Raw genomic sequence first — 21,603 nt, forward strand, 5'->3', positions numbered from 1 at the left:
AACTATTAACATTTGGAGGCAGAGAAGAACCTTTTTTCCTATGTTAAATTTTTGTACGGTTTTAAACATCTTTCCACCCCATACTTTGCATTTTCTCCTCTCTTTAAAAAGGGGCTGGAATCACCAGAGAGCCACAAGTCTAAAAAAGCATTTTGTCTTTAATGGTAATAAATAGCCCTTAGAAGAGGTGTAAAATTCAGACTCAGCACAAATTTATGGTTTGGTTGTTGGGGTTTTTTTTCCTTGGTTTTCTAGGTTTTTTTACAGATAGGAAGATTTGGTTAAGTAAAGCCTTACATCCCTAACACTGGGATTGTCAGCATGGAAGAGCTGTTCCCTTCAAGGAAAGAGGAGATAAAGCTCAAGCAAAACTCAGACAAAGCTGGTCCAGGGGCAGTTTGGTAACAGGGACCACCAGGGACCTCCTCAAAAGACTAACCCCAGCTGAGGTATCTCACTGCCAGGTATTGATGTGGAATGGCCAATAGATGTGTTATAAGTGTATTCCAAGGAAAGACATCAAAGGCCTCCATAATGGGGTGGGGGAGAAATAAATCTTTAATTCTTTATGTTAGCAAAGTAAGAGTAACATGTGGCAAAACCTTAGGGTGTATGGACAATGCAGTTATATAAGATGTTTACAATCTCAGATTATTTTTAGTTTCAGGGCTGAATACATAAGTTCTCAAACACAAGCAGGAAAGATTCTGCCAATCCCATCTTAATTTCTTTAGTAGGAAAACCATGACAAATATTTCTGCTTTGTTTTAGTTCTTAACAGCCATGGGAGATTTTACATAAAATAGTTTTTGTTGTTGTTGCTGTTGCTCTCTTTAAATTTAAGTTATATGGTTCCTGGAACCAAATATTTTTGTATCAAGCGACTATAAAAGAGTAAGAAAGAAGAACTGAGTCATTTATTTCTTTTGTTCAAGTGAAAAAATAATGAAATATAGACCACAAATAACTAACATTCTGGAAATAGATCCTGTTAAGCATTTTACTCCTACTATTTGAGAGACCAATAAAAACGCCACCCTACTTCTTTAAAATGTAACTTTTTAAACTCTTCTTTTTAACAAGTATTTTATTTTCATGCCCACATCTTTGTGACACGGAAAAACAGTAATCCTGGACCAGAGGAGAAGACTGTCTCTTCCCTGCCAGGCAGCCCCTGAGCAGGGAGAGCAGGAAAGGGGAGGCATGCAGGACACCTCTGGCACAGCCACCTGACATCCAACAAGCTGTATTTCATGCATTGTTTGAACCAGAGCTTTTCTGTCTCATTTTACCACTTTGCTCTTAGCACCAGCACTGTCTTCTCTTATTTCAAATTCTCTGTAATTGACCTAAACACTCATTCAAAGGACTTGACCAAACTTTCAAGCTCTGCATATGCTTGCAGTACCTCCTTGTACAAGGTAAGGGGATGGGTTCAATTAAGCCTGAGACAGTGAATTATGTGAAACAGGATCCCTTTGAACATATTCTCTCCCACTCTCCTGTTCCATCAGTGTCTCTTCCAGCTCTAACAAGTACCAGCTTGTAGGACACTCCTAGGGCAGATCTGAGGTTGATCTCACTGACTCTATCGACCCTATTTATCAACCCTATTTTCAAGAGCCAACATGAACACAATAAGATCTACCAAATACACCTGATAATAGAGTTTCTTAGGGGAGAACAATTTTAATGTCAGCAAACAGGGACAAATGTCTTTACCTGAGACTGTGCATTGACATTGGCCCGATTCGTGACCAAAACTTTGACGACTTCTGCTTGTCCAGCAAGGGATGCTATGTGCAATGCTGTGTTTCCTTTCTGGAATTCAAGACAGTGACATTTGAAAAGAGTACAAAACCTGAGCTTGAGTACATAACAATACAATCAAGAACATCTTCCACTTTAAAAAATAGCATTTTTTGCAATAAAATATTCGTAACTGAATACTTCAAATGGTTGAGTTATTCTAGAAGACATGGGCAAAAACCAAACCAGGAATCTACAATTTGTTCAGTAAATCTTCTCCTTAGCAACCTGTGACATTTGCCATCATCCAAAAAGCTTCTGCTTCACAATTATTGAGACTCCCCCCGCCCCAGCAGTGGAAAATGGGCAATTACTGCTGCAGCACAGTCTGTGATCTGTTGGCCAACACCTCGTGCCCAGGCCAGCAGTGGGAACAAGGGAACAACCAGATAGGCTTGACTGACCTTTGTGGCTGCATCCACACTGGCACCTCGCTGGATCAGCTCGGAGACAACTTCTACATGTCCTTCCTTGGAAGCGAGATGGAGGGCATTCAACCCATTCTGATTTAGAAAAGGAAAGGGAAAAAAGAAAAGCAATTAGAAGGGTCACCAAAGGTTTTCCAGTTTACCGAGCATATGAGGAGACAAATTATTATTTTCCCACTGAGAGGACTGCTTACAAAAAAACTACACTTAGCCAAGCTTTACAAAAACTAGATTCTAAGGACAAAGTGAAGATATACTGGCTCTGGGGTCTAGTTCTGTGTGCTGTTCCATGATCTAATGCACTACAAATGGAATGAAAGATAAGGTTAAACAGGACATTCTCCAAGTGCAAGTGAAATGGTGTCTGAGTAAACAGTAAAAAAAAAAAAAAAATTGGATAAGATATGTAAACATGGCTCATCAAAAAACATTTAGGCTATCTTTGATGTGAAGTACAAATATAAAGAGAAATTTGAGAGACAGTGAGAAAGGCATTCATCTAGAAAATGGGACTAAAATATTCTTCAACCTGATTTGAAATGTTGATGTCCACTCCATTTTTTAAGTAGTCAAGAGCCTTTTCCAAGTTGCCAGCTCGAGCTGCTCTCAGGTAACTTGCATTTGTGTCAGACTACAAGAAAAAAAGAAGAAGTCCCATTAGAAACCATGGCATAGTATAAAAACACATTTCTGTGGCAAAGGAATTATTAATGATATGACATATTGTACATCCATTTAACCAGACATGAAAGATCCCCAACCACCTTATCAAATGTGGGTCAAACCCCGAGCAGGCAGCACGAGGCTTGGCTTCACAGATGAGCATGAGTTATGGAGCACTGTCTCACATGCAAGGCCAGCAGCCAGGGACACGTGTGGCACCAGCATGGCACACAAACATGGGCAAGCTCAGGACTGGCCTGCATGGACACCACGCTGTTCTCTCCACTGCCAGACCACTTTCAATGGCCAAACTGAACAGACTGGACCAGTACAGTAACAGCTAACATGATAGATTTACAAAAAAGATTCAAAATACTCAACCTTGAAGGACTGGATTAATGGAATTAAAAACCCCTTGGCTCTACAAAAATGCATTTAAAAATCTCATGCCTGATAACATTTTGGTTTACTTTCTCCATACTCCTTCATTTTATGGCACATTTTATTGACAATGTGTGTCCCCATTCAGTGAAAAAGCCAGAAATCTCTAGGTACAGTGCCATTATATAAACTGCATTTTCCTTTTTTCCCAAACCTTGCATTAAAGATAGCTATGCAAATTTACTTTATGATGACTCCAGCTTGAACGTGAGGACAGCAGACATGTTGGTTAAGGCATGAAAGAATCACTGAGAGCAAGTCCCATCCCCAGAGGGTTTTAACAAGTTATGCAAATATCCACGAAGGACAGTTTAGATAATGCTGATCCTGCCTGGGAGCAAATGAACGAACTGGGTTAGCTTTCAAGAGGGACAAATCACATAATCTTTGATTTTATCTGTGCCACAGCTTTCCCTGGCATCCTGGGCAGTCAACATATTTTTTGTGCCCTCTTCTAGATTGGTACAGCAGGAATTGCCTGGGTGCTTTTCCTCTCAGTACCACTTCATCACAGGCTTACATCATTGCAGCTACCAGCACATTGCGATCTTTTAACATCATGAAAGAGTGCAACAACTAACTTTAGAGAAAAAAATAAAGGCAGTGAGTGCTAAGAGAAATACAAAGTATCCTGGCACCAAAGCTCAGTTACCTATCTGTTGCTCAATTTTTAATTTTTTTTTTTAATCCCAGATTTCTGGATTTGTAATAGTTTTCTCTTCTCCTGTCGATACAGCCACTGCAAACTGGATGTTGTGTTTAAGCATTGCTCCAAGCCCATCAGAAGCCACCTTCATGTGCAGGATGAAGCAATCCTGGGCATGATGACAGCAAAATGATAAGTGGGTAAGAAATCTGCTTTTCTCCTTGTATCCATACAAGCTACAAGACTACTTTACCAGTACTTCAAATACAACCAGCTCTCTCTTCTAAGGAGACAACCATTACTTAAGAACTCCTCATTTTCCCCCAAGTTTTCCACACTTGGCATTCCACTTTGCAGTGATAAGTCACCAGCTTACAGCCTTCCCTGCTCTTTATTATTCTTTTCCAAGTGTGCCACACTGATCATTACCAACCAGCTTCTACAATGTCCTTCCAACAAAACAGCCCCCAAATACTGGTGTTTAGCCGGGCTTTATCAAAAACAAGGTGCTGCTGCAAGGTACATGGTCGTAACTCTAAAGAATATGGGGAAGAAAAGCTGCCTTGAGAGCTGCTTTCATTTGGAAGATCATCTGAGTTGTGCAATGCAGATTATTACAGGAGACAGGTCATATTCTCAGTGCTTAGCAACAGCAGTCACCGGGGTAAAAAACAGGTCAGCATTTTATCGGCATTAGTAAAGGTATGAGGGAGGACTCAATAGAGCAGCAGCCTTTTTGTCAGAGGGTAATGGCATTTCTGTTTGGCACAGTCAGCAGGGGGACGAGAATTAACATCAGCTGTTTACAGCTGCTCCTGGGTGGGGAAGGGATGCGCCAGAGCCGCTCGCTATGGAAAATCAGATTCCGCCGGTCGCATTAATACATTAATACATGCCAGACAAGGAACGCTGCTCGTCCGCAGACACACTCAGATCCGTCTGTTTGCTCACACAAGATGGAGGGGGAGAGGCAGAAGGAGAGATAAATAGTTGATATTCACATTAATTGCTAACTGCAGTTTCACTGTAGAGGGAGAGCAATGCCTTTGTCTTTTACAGACTTGGCCATGGCTTTTGGACTTAGGGATTCTTGGAAGACTTAAGCACTTTTGGAAGCACTTGCTCACTAACAGGAGGAAGGATAAAGTTCAGGTCACAGTCCCAGCCTGAGGACATATAAAAGTGTTTCAAACCAAGCTATCTCAGGTGCTGCTAAGTGACGCACAAACCCACTCTTGAAATCCCTCAAGTTATCAGCGTGTCCTTCTTTGCCAGTCATCTCTCAAAACTCACTTCAAAACAGCTAAAAGTGTCCAGACACAGCCCTGACACCAGCAGCCAGGCTGCCATCTGAGCAGTGGGGCTGGTGTGGCTCTGGGCCCAGCACCCCACTCCCCTTTCAGCCTGGACTCCCAGTGCTCAGACAGGCTCAGCACTGGGGCACTGTACAGAAGCAGCAGGCACAACACCAACAACTAGGAAGCACCTTTAAAAAGCTGCCTTTAACAGCATGGCGGGGATAACCCAAACCCTCCCTCAGTTCAGCTGGTCTGAGTTGGCACATCCAGTTTCCACCTTCCTGGTTTCCAGTTACCTGAACGTGATGTGAGCCACTGTGTGAAACTGCATGAGTTGCCTGAGCAGCCAGGATGTGACACATCCTTGTACTCTGAAAAAGGGGAAAACCTTTTTTTCTGACCTTGGCTGAAGCTCCCAAGCCCTCAGATGGGGTTAACTCCCCACTGCCGTGCCACCATGAACAGGAGCTTTGAGATTTGCACAGAGGGATAACAGATTGAGGGTGTACAAATGTGCAAGAAGCTCAGCAGGGTTTCTGGGATTCTCTCCATCCATTTCCACCAGAAACAAGCGGTAACATTAGAGAGAAAATAGGGACAACATTGTTGGAAACCAAAAGCAGCTTCAGCCTCCTTGAAAGCAGCATTGCCAGCTTCCACCTTCCCTATAACTAAGGCATGACTTCAGAATTGCTCAGATGGAGGAGAGAGTGTCAAACCTTTTGCTGCCTTGCAAAATGTCTTGAGTACCCTTGTTAAGATATGTCACTACCAAAACCAGGAGAACCAATGAACACTATCCAATCAAAAGGTAAGGAACTAATTAAAAAAATCAACCCAAAACTTTCACAGTTCTGAACCCAAAATTTCTCAACTTTACATTTGTATTTTAAGCCTGAATTTTATTTTTAAAAAATACCTCAGTAGAGTAGAAAAATGTTATTTGCAATTGGCACTGTTTTGTTTAAAAAAGAGCCTCTTGGAGTCCCTGCTAGAGCCTGTAATTGCCTCAGTATTGCAGACAGAAACAGCATCAGAGCCTAGGCTCAAATCACTGAAGGATTTTAAAGATTGAAGAAGTGTAAGAACAACATTAATAATAATTATTTATCTGGACTGTCATCATTCCTGGAAGCCCATGTCAAAGATTGATAAAGGACCTGTTATATGAAATGCATTAAAAGCCACAGTAGGGGGAAAAAGGATTTCGGGTATCCAGCCTTGGCCCAGGACACCCATGTGGTCCTCTTTGTGGGTAGCTCTTCTCCATATGCCCATTCCCACCTTCCACGCTAGCTGTCTGAAAACAAGAACCCCACACAGACAGCAAAGACATAGACAGTGTCCCCCACCAGACCTTACACATTTATTCTCCAATACTAATTAATTAAACCTCAATATTCCTGAGAAGCATTTTTGTATGCTTGCAGACTATTCAGATCCCTTCCTCCTTTTTTGTAATCAATCCCAATATGAAATGAAGATGAAAACTGGCTTTTGATTTCCTATGGTCTTAACAAATATCAAGACAACAACAGGCATGGGCAATACATCAAAGCACCCTGAATCTTAGATGCTCTTGCACTCAGCCACAAAGATTGCAGCCCTTCTTGTGCATTTCCACTGGATCCCTGTTGTCAGGGATCCCTTTTCCCTGCTCCCTCTTGGGCTTCCTGTGGCTGCTACTTTTTCAAACTCTGTATGCAGGTTAAAATCAAAACCCAAGATTCTTACAAGTGTTTAAATTCTTGGAGAGACAAACTTCAGATCCTGTGCACAGCATTTAGCTCTGGAATGGCTATTCTGAGAATATTTAATAACCAGTGGATTTATTGCAGTACCAGAACTGATGAATGCATAATATCAAGGTTTTTCTTCACAGATGGTATGATTTCTCCCCTCTCTCCTCATACTTTCTTGGAAGAAAAAGGGACTGTTTCTAGTTCTAAGAAATGTGCAAATGCAGACGACTAGCAGACTAGACGAATGCAGGTTTTATGCAATGTGTATTTCTTTTAGATTTGTGTATTTCCCTTTAACGTACGATGCTATTAAAAAATCCTTTCCCTAATGTACAGCAGGCTGATGAGCTTGCAGACTGCAGGCTGCCTGCAGCACACAACAGGTTTTCCAGTCTGGAGCTCATTTTCAACAGCCTTCATCCCAGGGACATCTCAGGAAAGGGCTGAGGCTGAATAAGCTGTGCTGGCAGCAGCACTCTGTTTGCCAGCCCTTCTTCACCTTATGGTCCTCTAGTCCTGCCACAAGACACAGAATCTGTGGTGCACAGGGACCTGAGAACTTTTTCCCCACTTTGAGGTAAAACTGCATGAGTTAAAAACATTTCTATTACAGCAAAGACTAACTCCTAAGTCACTTGGATATTACCTTAAGCCTCCAGAAAATGCTGATGCTGACTCACGCTGGCAAATACATATTCACTCCTTTTCTTCAAGTGCTTCCAGAGAAGTAAGAGACTATTTGTCATGACTAAAGATAAAACCTATTAGGAAATTTGCACTGCCTGTCAACCCAGGGTCTGGCCTGGTTTTTCCAAGGCATGAGAAAGGGTCCCTTAAGAAAACAGAGAGCACGTAGTATGGAGTGAACCCTCGAAAGTGCAAAGCCATTATTTTTAACATGCACAGGCCTCCTCCCATACTGGTGGTATTTTATATGCTCATCTCTCTTTCCTTTGTGTTCTGCTTACAGTGGCCTCTTTTTCAGATTAAAAATCCAGTCTTTTTTTCACGTTGGGAGAAGGGTTTTGTTTTTCACTCCATCTTTAACAGTAGCTGTTGTGAAGGGAAACCCCCAGCAGGTTCCCATTGTGCCAGAGCAGGATACAATCTGGCTTGAGTCCCAACAAAAAGATGCTAACCATGCCTAACATTTGTTGTGGGGAGAGGCAATGACCTCATTTGAAGGGATGAACTTATGTTACTTCCATTTGGAAACGTGCTCAACCAAACGAGTCTTGCAACAGCATGAGGTGACCTGAGGAAATGGATGATAACATTTTTGCTTATTTTGATAAGTGTGGGCTTACTGCAGCCAATTGAAATTTTTTTGCAGGAAGATTAAACTCTGATGGGCACTAAGCACAACACTGGAAATGGGAGGACCCTGGCACTTCTTACATTTTGCTCCTATTCTAATTTAGAATTTCCCTCCAAGCAAATGTGTTACACTCACTTGGTATGCAATGAAATTTTATTTCAAATAAACTACAGTGGCCAATTAACAGCAATGCCTGAACCATGTGAAATAAACCACCCACATCATTGTCATGGGGAGACTCTTCATCCACCCTCCAAGAGGCTCTAATCCCTTCTATCTCCCTGCTACCTTTTAACTAATCACTATTAAAATTTTTCAGTTGTATCTTCTTTCTAATAAAGGGGGCTGATTGCACTGGATGAGTGATGTTCTCTGTGCAAACAAGTACTCATGCTTTAAATACCACACTACCATATGTGTTTTCTTCTGATAAGGATGTGCCAGCCTGGGGCCAACTGCTATCTGCAGCTCTGCTGTTAATTACCCTTCAGAGACTTGCTTTTGGGATCACAGCTCTAAACACAACTGCAGGGCAACAGGAAAAGCTCCACTGATAGTACCTGACAATTCAGAGGACACATCTTTTGACTAGGTAAGGCCAGCTGTTTTGAACATGATTGCAAAAAGACAAAGAATATAATTATTATACAAAACCCAAACAAATCCATCTAATTTTTTGCTCTATCACACAATTTAATCATCAACTGCCTTTGATCATATTGTTGTATTGTGCATGATAAAGCAGGCAAAAATGTGATGCTATTTGGAATGTCCCCATGAAGGGCCCTGTTCCACTACGTAACTGTATTTTCCACATTTTAAAAATCCCACTGGTATTAGGCTGTGTGAAACCCTCTTCTTGCTCACACTAGTGGGGACTGAAACTCTTGTATTTCTGCAAAATTTGCATGCGAATCTATAATCAACTGCATTTTCAACAATGGAGACTTCATCCCTGTACAGCAGTCAATCTCATATGCTTGTAGAGAAAAATTAAATGTTTCCTGAAAATCACACATTTAAGCAGTTCAAAACAAGAGTGGAAAATGCAGTTTAGATGCAGCTCCTTCCTTCTAGAAATCTTTGGCCAAACCAGGAAAACATTCAAGCAAACAAGCCTCTTTGCTTGCCAGACCACAAGATAAAGTGCAGGTTTAGTATAAACCATTTTCAAGATCCCTTGCACCACTCAAGCTCTTGGAGTCTGTCTTGGCAAAGTGCTGAATAAGTGCCCTGCTCCCATGAAAAATGAACCACTTGGACCAGAAGGTGGTTCAAAAGCACCCAGAGCCTGAGATGTTAAGGCTGCTACATCCAAGAACATTTCACAGCTTCCAGTAAAAAAGGCGTTTGCCACTGCCCTAAACAGCATGGAGAGGTCTGGAGCACATTGCATGCAGAGACAAACACCTGCTGTGAAACTGTGATGCAGCTTTCTCACTGAGTAAGTTGCTTAGACTTGGTGCATGCAGCCTTCTTCAGTCAGTCCAGGGACCTGTGACACCCCTAATTCTGCCTGGGTGTCTTTAAACGCCTGAATCGCTGCTTCCTAAGACAGCTTGAGTACAAGATAGAAAGGAAAAACAACTGTTATGCTTTTGATTTTCTACAAATAGCAAAGGGGGTTGTGATTTCCAAGGCACAAAAGACACAGTTATGGTAAACTCTTACCCATCATCCACATATAAAATCTGTAATATGTTGAACATAGCATCCAAGTTGAAAATATCCCTAAAGATGTCATCTTCTTATTATTTACTTACCACCATAGATACTCAACAAATACAGAATAACTTAACTGTGATTCTATACAAAATTACAATCTGAAAACCCAACCAAAACCATCTGAACTGAGACCAAACCTGTCCCACAAAGCTCACACAGGAGGTGAGGATCTACACTATATCCATACGCTTTGCCAGTTTGCACAGATGAAATTTTGGGATTTTGAAACACAGGTTTGACGGGCCAGCTTCACCTAGAGAATTTATGAAAACAATTACTGGTATGAATGTATTAAATTAGTGACACTAAAAGCAAGATCAAGTACCACAAAAATCAATGTACATCTGCAAAACACACACAATCTTTCCAAGTATGCAAGAACAAATTACAAGAATAATTTTAATTGGAAAACAAGATAAACGTCTATAAAAAAGACCATAGAAGTCTTTAATACTGATTTTTCAGCTATTAGACTGCACTGGATGAAAAAAAAGACAAGGTAAATTGGTACACACGCTGTTCAAGACCCTAAACCCAGCAAAATCCCTGGTTTCACCAGTGAATCACTGTACTCCACTAGAAGTGACAACCAGGCTAAGAACCAGGCCCTTTGTGACCAACTCACATGCACAAGCAATGAAAAGGATCTGATGCATTAAAAGGCAAAAGCTTTGGGCATTTCAAATTCAAGATTCATTCTCCAGGCTGAAGGTCTGAGCTGCTAGAAGTTTATTTCAAACTCTGGGAAGAAACTCCTGAACCCACAATGACTCATCTCCCACTCTCTTAAGTTTTCCTATCATACATTTACAAGTGAAAAATAAATCACTGGCTTTCATAACTGCTACCACAGTCACAAAGAGCCAGAGAAGGGCTGGATGTGCTTCAAGGGTTTCTTCTCATGTTTATATTCACCTGAAGATGATAACTCTCTTGCATGTCATGCTAGATGAGACGCCATTGATCTCCTCCCTGCTATTTTTCTCTCAGAAACAGACTACCCAATGAGCAAGGAGATAATTTCAGCACATCTCAGGCCCAAGTTTAAAGCCACTTCCATGCTAAAGTCACATTCTTCAGATCACTGCATGAATAACATCAGTCAATCCACCTCCTCTTCTCTTTGTGCATCTCATTTTAGAATGAGAACCCAAAAAAGGAGAGGAAGAGAATTCAGCAACTCTTGTCAAAACATTTTGTAAACTGTTTTTATTTGTCTATAATTTAAGATGGGGGGAAAAAATCATATAAACCTAAATGAGACTATATGTGGATTTTAGAGAGAGTTTATTCACTACAAAAACTTTATGTAAATGTGTTTCAATCAGATGTGGAGAAGTTAGTGGTAATAACATGGAGAAAACTCACGTTAGTGGAAGTGCAATGCACATAAATTTTCCCTAAAAAATACTGTAGAAAACAAGCTATAGAAACTATAGACAAGCTACATAATCTGTTAAGAGCTTTCAATACCATGAATTCATAAGTTTCTACTTAATGCCTGCTTTTGAATTCAACTCTCATTTAAAACCAAATTAATTCTGCCTCGGAACTTTGAAATTATAACTATCATTAAACTGAAAGATTGTTTGATGATAACTGGTCAAGCCATTTCAGAGGTGGCAAAAATATATATAGAAACACACCAATTTACACTGCAAGCATTGCAAACCCCACATAAAATTACAATTTATGCCTTTTTAGGCTTAAAAGGCATTTGAATGAATAGTTTTAAAGCTATCTATTAGAGGTTTAATTTTGGTGGGTTTTTTGGGTTTGGGTTTTTTTGTTTGTTTTTTTTTTTTTTTGGCATATGGTTTAGGATTCTTACAAGAAATACAAACCTTTATCAGTTTATAAGTGCCAATCCATAGGTTTTTATACAGGGATGACCAGGAGTACAGAACCTTTTCCAATTATACACTTGAATACTTCATTGAAGAGTTTCTGCCTGGAAAACTCCACATGGCAGGTGTGACAGAGAACCTGAAGGGCCAGTGGAAATCATCTGAAGAGCTTTTGAGTACTAAGAGGACTCATGAGGGAAGATTTGCAACAGTCATAAACTTGGTACCAATGAGCTCTGCAGGGCCAGTTAGAGGCATCCCATGAGGTCTGTCACAGCAGTTCACCTTAGCAGAGCTCATAACATTTACAGAACCACCTGTCCTGAGACCTCTGTGTAGATCTGCTGTGAAAGAGACATACCCTGGTACCATGAGAAAGAATCAGTGGAACCAAGAAACCAAAGGAGGAGAAAAACCCAACTAGCACTTCCCAAACTCACCAGGGAGGTTTCACACAGGACAGCTAACAGCTCTCAAACACAGGAGCTGAGCAACCTGCCAGGAAACAATTTTTATCTTGGCCTGGAGATGCATAAGAACTATTGGAGAATACCATCAGGGAATACTTCAGGCTGTGTTGGCTAAGCCACGTCCTTCTACAGGAGCTGGAATTCCCTGCTGACCTCAACCTGCTGTACCTTGTTTTCCACTGGACTCTGCTGTTGAGGACATGACCCACTAACTCCAGGCCCATTTTGTAACCCACCACACCACTGTAAACCTCAAAGACAACACAGAGCAAGCCAAAGCAGGTGTTCCACACCCTGGTGCCTGTTACTGCTGGAAGCACTGAGGAAAACGTGTTTTCCCAGGCAAGGTGCTATAGCCTGCATGGAGCTGTGGGCACAGGAGAGCCAGCAGCCACACCTCCCAGCGCTCCCTCCCCCTTCTCTTCCATGATTAAACACTGACATTCACTGCAGTCAATTTGTGTAATGGCATGGAAAGTTCTGTCATAGCATTTGTTGGGGCTGTCTGGATGAAATGTATTCAGTGGCGTGCGCAGCAAATGTAAATTAGTTTACAAGTGTTTTGTTCCTCACGCCACGTGTTCCAGGTTTGAGGATGAGCTCAGATTCCAGTGGGAAAATTCCTTTTTCCAGCCCCAAGCACCAAAATCTGTGAGGAAAACTCAGAGCCCATCAACTGCTATCTAAAATGCAAACTCTAGTATAAAACTCTTAAGCCCTGTCCTAACTTTAAATACAAAATTCCATTCTAAAGCAAAAGGAGGAATCCAAATCACTGCTGGGGCAAGGGCAGGGGCAGCATTTACAGGTACAAACATGTTGAAAACAGTGACAGCGAGAACAACCTTCACTGTATGGGGTCTTCAAGATCAACAGAGGGAGAAACAAAACACAGAGTACAGTTTTATTCTCGAAGTGAGAGAAAATTACCAAATATATAGATAAATCACTGCAGATCAGATGATGCCATTTTCACACCGTGACTTTTCAGTTACAGAACTGAACTAGTATTTTTGTGCACTAGAGAGCCAGGATTCTGCAGAACCACAATGATGAACTGAATATCTCAGGAGAGACTTTCATTCTTTGAACAAAAATACAAACTGCAGAACTATTTTAATATTTTACCTCACCTTAACCAGATTTGTTAATTTATTTTAACCCAAAAATTACCACTTCCTCTGAGCATCAGAACGAAATGTTTGAAAAACACATAATAATTTAATCAAACACAATGATATAATACTAATGAATTAAAACTTTCCAAACTGGCCTAAAAGACTTTACCCCTTCTATATTTAATAGGCACGGATTTAGAACTAGGTTTTAGTTATACCATTAAAGTGAAGATCAATTTATTACAGGCTCGCAGAAATAAGCTACGACCAACAATGCCAGCTCTGTCCAGTGAATTTCCCCTAGTATTTGATGGCAGAATGGGTCACTACTGTACAATGTTAAAGTATCACTCCTCAACAGCAAATCTACAGGATAAACATGCAGAGAGAAGTAGAGATTGTTTCCCTTTTACATCTCAAATATGCAAGGCAGCCTATGTAAGATTTAAGTATGTAAGGAATGAAAACACAATTTATCATAAACATCCGCAAGGAAAAGCTTACTGAACAAATATATAATCTGCACCTTCTCCACTGCTAAACTCCATTTCAAAAAGCTGCTATACCTCCCCCAGACAATGTATATATGAACAGAAAGCACTGTTTCTATACAGCTGGCAGCAAACCCCTGTAAAGCAAGAGTAAATACCATTCTGGTGCAACACAGAGGGGCAGAGCATCCTGCAGACCAGCACATTGCCAGCGCCACGGCCGAGGGCAGCGCGATTTGCAGCTCGCTGCACTCTCCAAACTGTTGCACACAGAAGCTGGAGGGACTGTGTCAGGGTCGGTGCTGCTGAGGCTCATATAAAGCATCAGCAAAGATGTTTATCACCATGAAAATTGATACTATTGTGCTAAAACAACCAGGAGAGAGCAAATAAAATTCTTGGGACTGAACAACAGGGAGTTTAATCAGGTACCATTAAAACATCTGAGTAATAAAAGCTTCACTTACAAAAAAAAATTACTTTACAAAAAAAAAATCTCCCCAGTAAATGTTTTCACAGTTTTGAAATTACAGGTGGAAATAAGCTTATGAACAAGGATATCATCACTAGATAACAACCAAAGTTTTCAAAGATGCTTTCTAACAGGAAACAACATCCAGTCCTGCGCTGACAACAAGTAAACAACAACATGCACATTTAAGAGAACTCACTGCAGTATTTTTTTCAGAGCACAGAGCTATTGCTGACATGGAAATTAGCTAGTAAACTGCTGGGTTCTAGCATCAGTAGTATGTCTAACTGAATAAATATTGCTCTTAATTGACGTTTCCACAAAGCTTGGCACTCATCAGTACTAAAAACACAAATCCACTTCCCTGGGAATCTGTTTTTTTAATTCTGCAGTAGAACAGCCTGGAGAAGAACTGTTTTCACTTTGTGGTTTTTAACTGATGTGAACAACCCAAGCTATTGATGACCCTCTGAAACTAGTTCAGAGAGCACAGGGATGTCCTTTCACAGCAGCTTCCTCATTTGAGCAATTTTTAAATCCCACAGGGAGCACCTTGAAGGTCACTGGGACTCTCTCTGGGAGTAAGAGTGATACGGGTGCCTCCTTACAGGTCGCTACTACCAGCACTACAGCTGGCTCCTCTGGAAGTTTAATCGACCTGTGGATTGGCAGTAGAACAGGTTTGTTATTTGAAAAATACGCCTTAAGAGCACAGATTTCAAACTTTTCTTTTTCTAAATATGCAAGATTGGCTAAAAGACTTCAACTGTTACAAATATCTGCGTTACTTAAGGCCCTGATCACAGAACAAAATGTTATGAAATGTTGCTGTGATTTTAATCAGAGTCTTCCACAGAGTGTTCTGAACAGAATGAAGCCACTGGCAAAACAGAGAGGACAAAGAATTGCAATATTCTATTTGACTGCCACCTCAGCCTATCCCATAATCAAACCATCAGAAAACAAAATACACCAAACAATCCGAAACCTACCTCTTCCTACATCCAGCTTTGCCTCAAACAATCAAAGACTTAAAACACTAATACAAGAAACTCGATATGCAGATTTCACTCATTTCAGAATCCACAAATGCTTACTTGTTCTGGAAAGCATTCTCCCTCTTCCACTGCCATTTTCTGTGGCCAGATATGAAACCTGATGACTCAATTAGTTAACACTTTGGACACTGCACCATTGCTAAAAATAGCTGCCTCAGGAAGTGCTTTTCTTTTTTTTTTTCTTTTTTTTTTAAAGGAACTTAGCACGGTCACTTGTTACACTTCCCTTGGCTATTTAAATGGCAAAGGACAAGTGATTAGAAGACTATTAAGTTAGTAACAGAGCGTGTCCCAGGATTCCTGGCTCACTTACCATATTTGCTGCCTCCAATCATTCCCCGTGTATGTAATCATGATCTGTGGAATACCCAAAATAGCTGCAGCATCAGCTGATCAGAAAACCACTGCTGCTTGGAATCACTCATGAAACAAGCTTTTGTCATTCTGCTTATCAGCTCTTTCTAATGCAGACTACTTTGAACTATTTCTAAAGGCAACAATAACATCATTTTACACTCCGTGTGTTTTGAATACCACATATGCCTGCCTCCCACTCCATGGTAATTTTATATTTATTCAGATTTTCTGATGACTAATTATGATAGGTTTGTGCCGCTGGTTCTAGAGGCTATTTTCCTGAACTAAAAGGCTGTTCTCTATGTACTTCAAGTTCCTAAACTTGAGAGATTAAAAGCAGTACCAGAGCAAAACAATTTTGCTTCAAAGGGAAGCCCAGAGAGAGGTTCCTGATTTTAGTAAAGCAGACTTCTTCCTTTTCAACGAAAGTTATCATCAGCAACAGGAATTTTCTTCATGCTTCCCTACAGTTACTTACATTAGGAGTGGCTGTATGGAATGCCCACCTTCTGAGAAAGGGAATATTGAAATCTCTTCAATTCACCACAAGCTCTGCACAGCATGCACTGCACTTGCTGTCACACATCTCACCTCACACCTGCAAGCTGGGCACAGATGTTCACTGGCATAGAAGAACAGCAAAGGATAAGAGCAGGAAAAAGTAATCATGGCCTAATATTTTTGTCAGACAAGACAGACCTAATGTCCCATTTGCTGATGAAAGGAAATCATCTCTGTAAGGAAAATACTATGAGGATAATTTAAATTTTCCGGGAATATATCTCCATGTTTGCATTGACCAGAGCCCAGCTAGCAGATAGGAGCTCTGTGCTCTAGAGTTTTAACACAGAACTTGCTGCCAAATATCTATGTAGACATCTATGTAGTCAGAAGGTGTGAAATTGGAGGCCCTGGTGTGCAGGCCATGCACTCAGGTGGATCTGGCTTGAAAACACATCATTAATGTCACTGATGATGCATTCCATAAACAACTATTCTGTGCTTCTACACATTTTGCTGATGGCATTATATGATCCATGACTAAGAGCCACTTCTGCCACTAAACACAGAGAAGCCAACAGTTGTCTGCAGGGTGGAGGAGCTTCCCACCTCAAAGTACAAAAGGAGGACCAAGCCAGTTTAAATGAATTTACCTCACTGAGCTACCTGCACAGAGCTGCCTGTAGCAGATTTCAATCACTGCCCCACAGCTACCTTGGCAGTGCTGTCATTGCAAGCCACCACAACAAAACAGAGTGTCCTGAATATTCAATTTCTAAAACTGAATTTTGATTTAGCATTGCTATTCGTTTTGAGGGTTGAGAACTATAATTTCAAAACAATAAATGCAAACATCCCAGTTCTACAAAGCCAAGATCACAGGGCTATTACCCAGTGCCTGAATATTTGTTTCTAACTGAAGACAAGTTGGCTCTGAACAAAACCCAGGTACCTAAATACCTTTCTTCTGCCTTTGAAAACATGCTTGAGAACAAGGAGAAAGGAAATATGATGATTTCGGTAATGGGATTCAAGGGAATCACATGCAATTTAAAACTTGCCAAATAGCTCTCTTTGGTAGGTGAAAGGATTAAATTGGGCAGTTTTACAGCAAGTCATGAGTCCCTGCAGAAGACCAAGCCCACTGTGGGGTGGTGTCCCACATCACTGGACTGCAGCCTCCTGGCAGGGGCTGGTGACACAGACCTGGCAATCCCAAAGCCAAGCTGGCAGTGGAGAAACAACATCTTTAGGGATCAGGACTCTACACACACTGCTGTTTTGCTGGTGGGCTGTGCCCCCTGTTCCTCAGGCAGCCCAGGGCCCGTGGCCAGTGCCAGCACAGTCTGGGTGCCAGCCTGCTCCCTCCAGGAGCTCTCCTGCCTCCACTCTCCCCACCCACTGCATACTCATTTATTCTGCTGCAGCTCCTTCACTCTGCCAGTCGCTGCCTCTTGGCTTCTCGAATGCACATTAGTGTGATGACACTGGAGGATGATTGACCCAGGCCATTGCCCATTAACCTCCACAAAACTGTCCTGGTTTAGGCTGTGACATTCCCACAAGAGAAGTTGGCCAATTCTCTCTCCATTAATTTTAAAAAAGCAACGATCAGAATTACAAAAGGAAAGCACAAAGAAAAATTAAAATCTGCCAGCACGGAAAAATCATCTCAGCACATTCACATCCATCAATTCAGCTCTGATTACTGATTGCCATAAATCATAGTGACACTGTATTTTTTTTTAACCTTGTGAATCAGTTTTACAGCATTCAGGATGACTTCTCACATGCATGCTATTAACAAAGGGTAATAACAGAAAGGCTCAACACTAATGGCGTAATCAATTTCTTATAGATTTTGGGTAAAATTTCCAGGATCCTTTTATTACTTTGCATCCTGAATTACATGATCTGCAAATTCCTACAGTAATTCTTAGCTTAGGAAAAAGAAAGGGCCTTGGATACAATCATGTAATGAGTAGATACACAAGGGAAAAAAACCATCTCAACAATCAATCTCCTCCCCTCTTTGAAAAAGAAAAAAAGCAACAAAACCCCTTTACAATCTCATTAAAATGGCAGATTTGGTACAGATGGAGAATTCTTTTAAACAGAAAAGTGGAAATGTCCTTTTACATTATCACTACGCTGCTCCCCAACCAGATGGAGTGCTTATGATTACTGGCTTGGAAGTGACTTGCAAACAAAGCAACACATGGCAGAATTCAGCAGAAAGAAAAACATGGTTTGACATGAGATGAAAAACAATATAAATATCTCTCCAAGAAAGGGAAAGGCAAGCTGAAATAGTTCAAGCCATAATCTGGAGTTACTGGTCCAGATTTTGCAAGAAGAAAGAATTATTTTTTCTGAAACTGTAGTGGATGACATTTCAGACAGTTCAGAAAGATGAAGAGTCAGCTGAAGCCCACTAGTGCAGGGGGTTTATCATTCTGTGGTATTTCAGAAACTCTTTTCAAAGAGCAAATGGTTGACAAATTGAACAGATGTGTGTTTATGCAACTTACACCTATGAAGGACCCTTAGTTTTAAAAACTTCTTCTATCAGAGAAATCAGTAATAGTATCTGAGATATTGAATATAATTATCTAAAATTCTTTTCTCATCATTAAAATAATGGCTCATGTGTGCCCCAGATGAGACTTAAGAACAGGAGCTCGAGTGCACACCTCTGTGCATAGCTAATAGGCTTTTACAAAGCTCCTATCAAGATAAAATTTGCTTACATTAACATTACATTTACTCATTTATACTTTAACTGTTGAAATTGTGGGCACAGAGAATGCACAGCCACAGGAACAGAATTCAGAGTTAAAAAAGAGCTAAAAGGATCTGTGTGAATTGTGTATGACTTTTTTTTTAACGTCTGTTCAACCACCATCCATCATGTAAATATTATATTTGCTATACTGCCATTCAAATCAAGCCAGCTCAGATCATCTACTAAAACACCCACAGAACTAGAATTCTATAGCTAGAAGCATACGTTCTCTTTCAATAATGCAAAAAAATTAAACAGAAAATGAGGATAGGAAAACAATACTCCAAATATTAAATAAGTTGAAGTCACCCAGCACAATACATTTTTCCCAAAAAAATCTGCCATATGTTCCTGTGTAGTCTATTGCTCTTGAATAGAAAGTATCTACCAAATTTGTAAATCCTTTAGTTGATTTTTTTCCTTTACTTTGACAAGGATATCAGCTATGATACAGAACTAAAACCAGGAAAATCTGTAACTTCTGCTACAGGACAGTTAAAATTTCCCTGTAAAAGCTTTCCAAATGAGTTAACAGGAAGCCTGTGGTCTCATCCCATTCTTCTTCAGCAGCACGTAAGATCAAACCTCAAAGACTGAAATGCAATCACTTTTAAAGAACAGCCTGCAGTAATTTTTCAGAAGCTCCAAAACCCTTGGAAACAGCACACCTCGAAGCCAGCCCTGCTGTGACCTGTGAAATTCAGCCCTTTAGAGATATTCAAAAAGCCTGTGGAAGACACACACTAAAGTACTGTGGTGTTTACTCTGTCAAGATCCAGAGCAGCTCCTGTTACCTTCCTCTCAGCACTCCCCAGTATATGCCTGGATTTTCAACAGCAATGCAAGGGCTCTTGGGATGACAGACTAAAATAAATGATACATGTAAGGTATGAGTGGTATGCCCAGAGCATCTGATCCACAAATCCCCTTCAAGCTCCTTTTTTAACTCTGTATTGTTCCCTTAAGATATCAGAGTAGATTATGTGTTTCCAGTCTGCCCTGCTCATCAACTCCAGCTTTCTGAAAGAGCACTTTTTGTTTCATTTTTATCCATTAGCTGTGGTTTTCATGCCCAATTTCTAAAGCTCCTTTAAATTCTAGTGACTCTGGGACTAGAACATAACCCTGTCCCCTGGGGATAGGAAAAACTGTGACCAAATGGAATATAAACTGTTAGGTAAACCCAAAAATAGGGACCATAAGTCAATCACGGCTTCCAGCACTGACACTTCAGCAATTTCTCCTCCTCCATCAATACACTGCCTCAACATGGAAAAGGTTCATCTTCCACCTGTATTGTAGAGAAATGTGATTTTGCAAAACCACTGCCACAGTGTCACAGAAATCCCAGAATCAGCTGCTGTGTAAAAAAGAGAGATTGAGATAATTCCAAGACAATATTATCAAGGCAACTTCTTGCTGTCAAGAGCACTCTACACTCTTCAGATCATAAAGAACTAAAGAGAGCAGCAGAGCTTCATTATATCATCCTGTAAGCACCAAGAGCAGCAGCTTCAGTGAGCCTTCAGCTTTATTAAGATTTCTTTCCCTCCCACTGATCACCTAGAGGACATCCATGTCATTGATTTTCTCTGGACAGCACCTTTGGAAAAGACTGAGGTAAAAAAGCTGCAAACTGGAAGAAGTGTTTACATAAGCATCATGATGTCACATGATTGACTCCTGAGCAAATTGATTTGACACTATCATGCTTGAAAAATAACCAGTAAAAGCCAATTAGGAAGGCAAAAAACAAAAGGCAGAGACTCCAGGCAGCCCTGTGTTTAGTCAAACTACAAACCTCACATGAACTCTCATGGAGATAAGGGGAAGAGCAAGGGCAAAGATCTATATATGGAAAGCACAAGGAGACATGGTATCAGATCTTCCTATATCATCTTGAAGCATTGCTGATGTTTGCAATTTCTCTGCTGATTAATCAGATGGCTCGTTGCATGCCATGCATCTTGTTCCAAGTCCTACTGAAAACTGGGATTTTGTACAAATTGAGAGCAGCAGCTGCATTGCTCCTTCTCTGGCATACCTCACTGATACATAGGATTTCAGAAAGTAAAGATTCTTTGGGTATGAACAGCAGACCTCAGCTTTTTCACTAAATTCAGAACTGCTATTTGTTAAGAGAAAATAATACTGGTGCCCTAGTGAAATTGGTGGCTGTTGATTGGTCTCCATGGGTATGTAAACACATAGATAGGGATGTAAAAATCACATGCAAACATTATTGCACCACAGCACAGGATAACCATTAAAAGTTCAGAAATAACTTTCTCCGTTTTTTTTTTTAAGGAATATACAAAAAACCTAGTAGAAAGAGTTAGAGGAATGTTATATAAAATATACCGTCCATTTGTGTATAGCATTCATGTGACAAGAAGTTGGCTCAGGCTCACTGTTAGTCTGGACTGTATTTCTA

At 40.6% G+C, this 21,603-nt stretch overlaps 1 protein-coding gene across 5 annotated transcripts in view; it reads right to left on the bottom strand.

Moving 5' to 3' along the window:
• ANK3 (ankyrin 3) overlaps positions 1-21,603 on the bottom strand; it is a 194,752-nt gene that overhangs the window by 135,379 nt on the left and 37,770 nt on the right. For all 5 annotated transcript variants that reach the window (XM_085064224.1, XM_085064226.1, XM_085064222.1 and 2 more), the window contains exons 2-4: positions 2,767-2,868; positions 2,214-2,312; positions 1,723-1,821 (exon numbers count right to left, since the gene is read on the bottom strand). In XM_085064224.1, the coding sequence (XP_084920350.1) occupies positions 1,723-1,821; positions 2,214-2,312; positions 2,767-2,868 (300 nt within the window). The remainder of the gene's footprint in view (positions 1-1,722; positions 1,822-2,213; positions 2,313-2,766; positions 2,869-21,603) is intronic.

The sequence above is a fragment of the Lichenostomus cassidix genome, chromosome 6 (genome assembly GCF_008360975.1).
Source record: "Lichenostomus cassidix isolate B80296 chromosome 6, HeHo_3.0, whole genome shotgun sequence".
NCBI lineage: Eukaryota > Metazoa > Chordata > Aves > Passeriformes > Meliphagidae > Lichenostomus > Lichenostomus cassidix.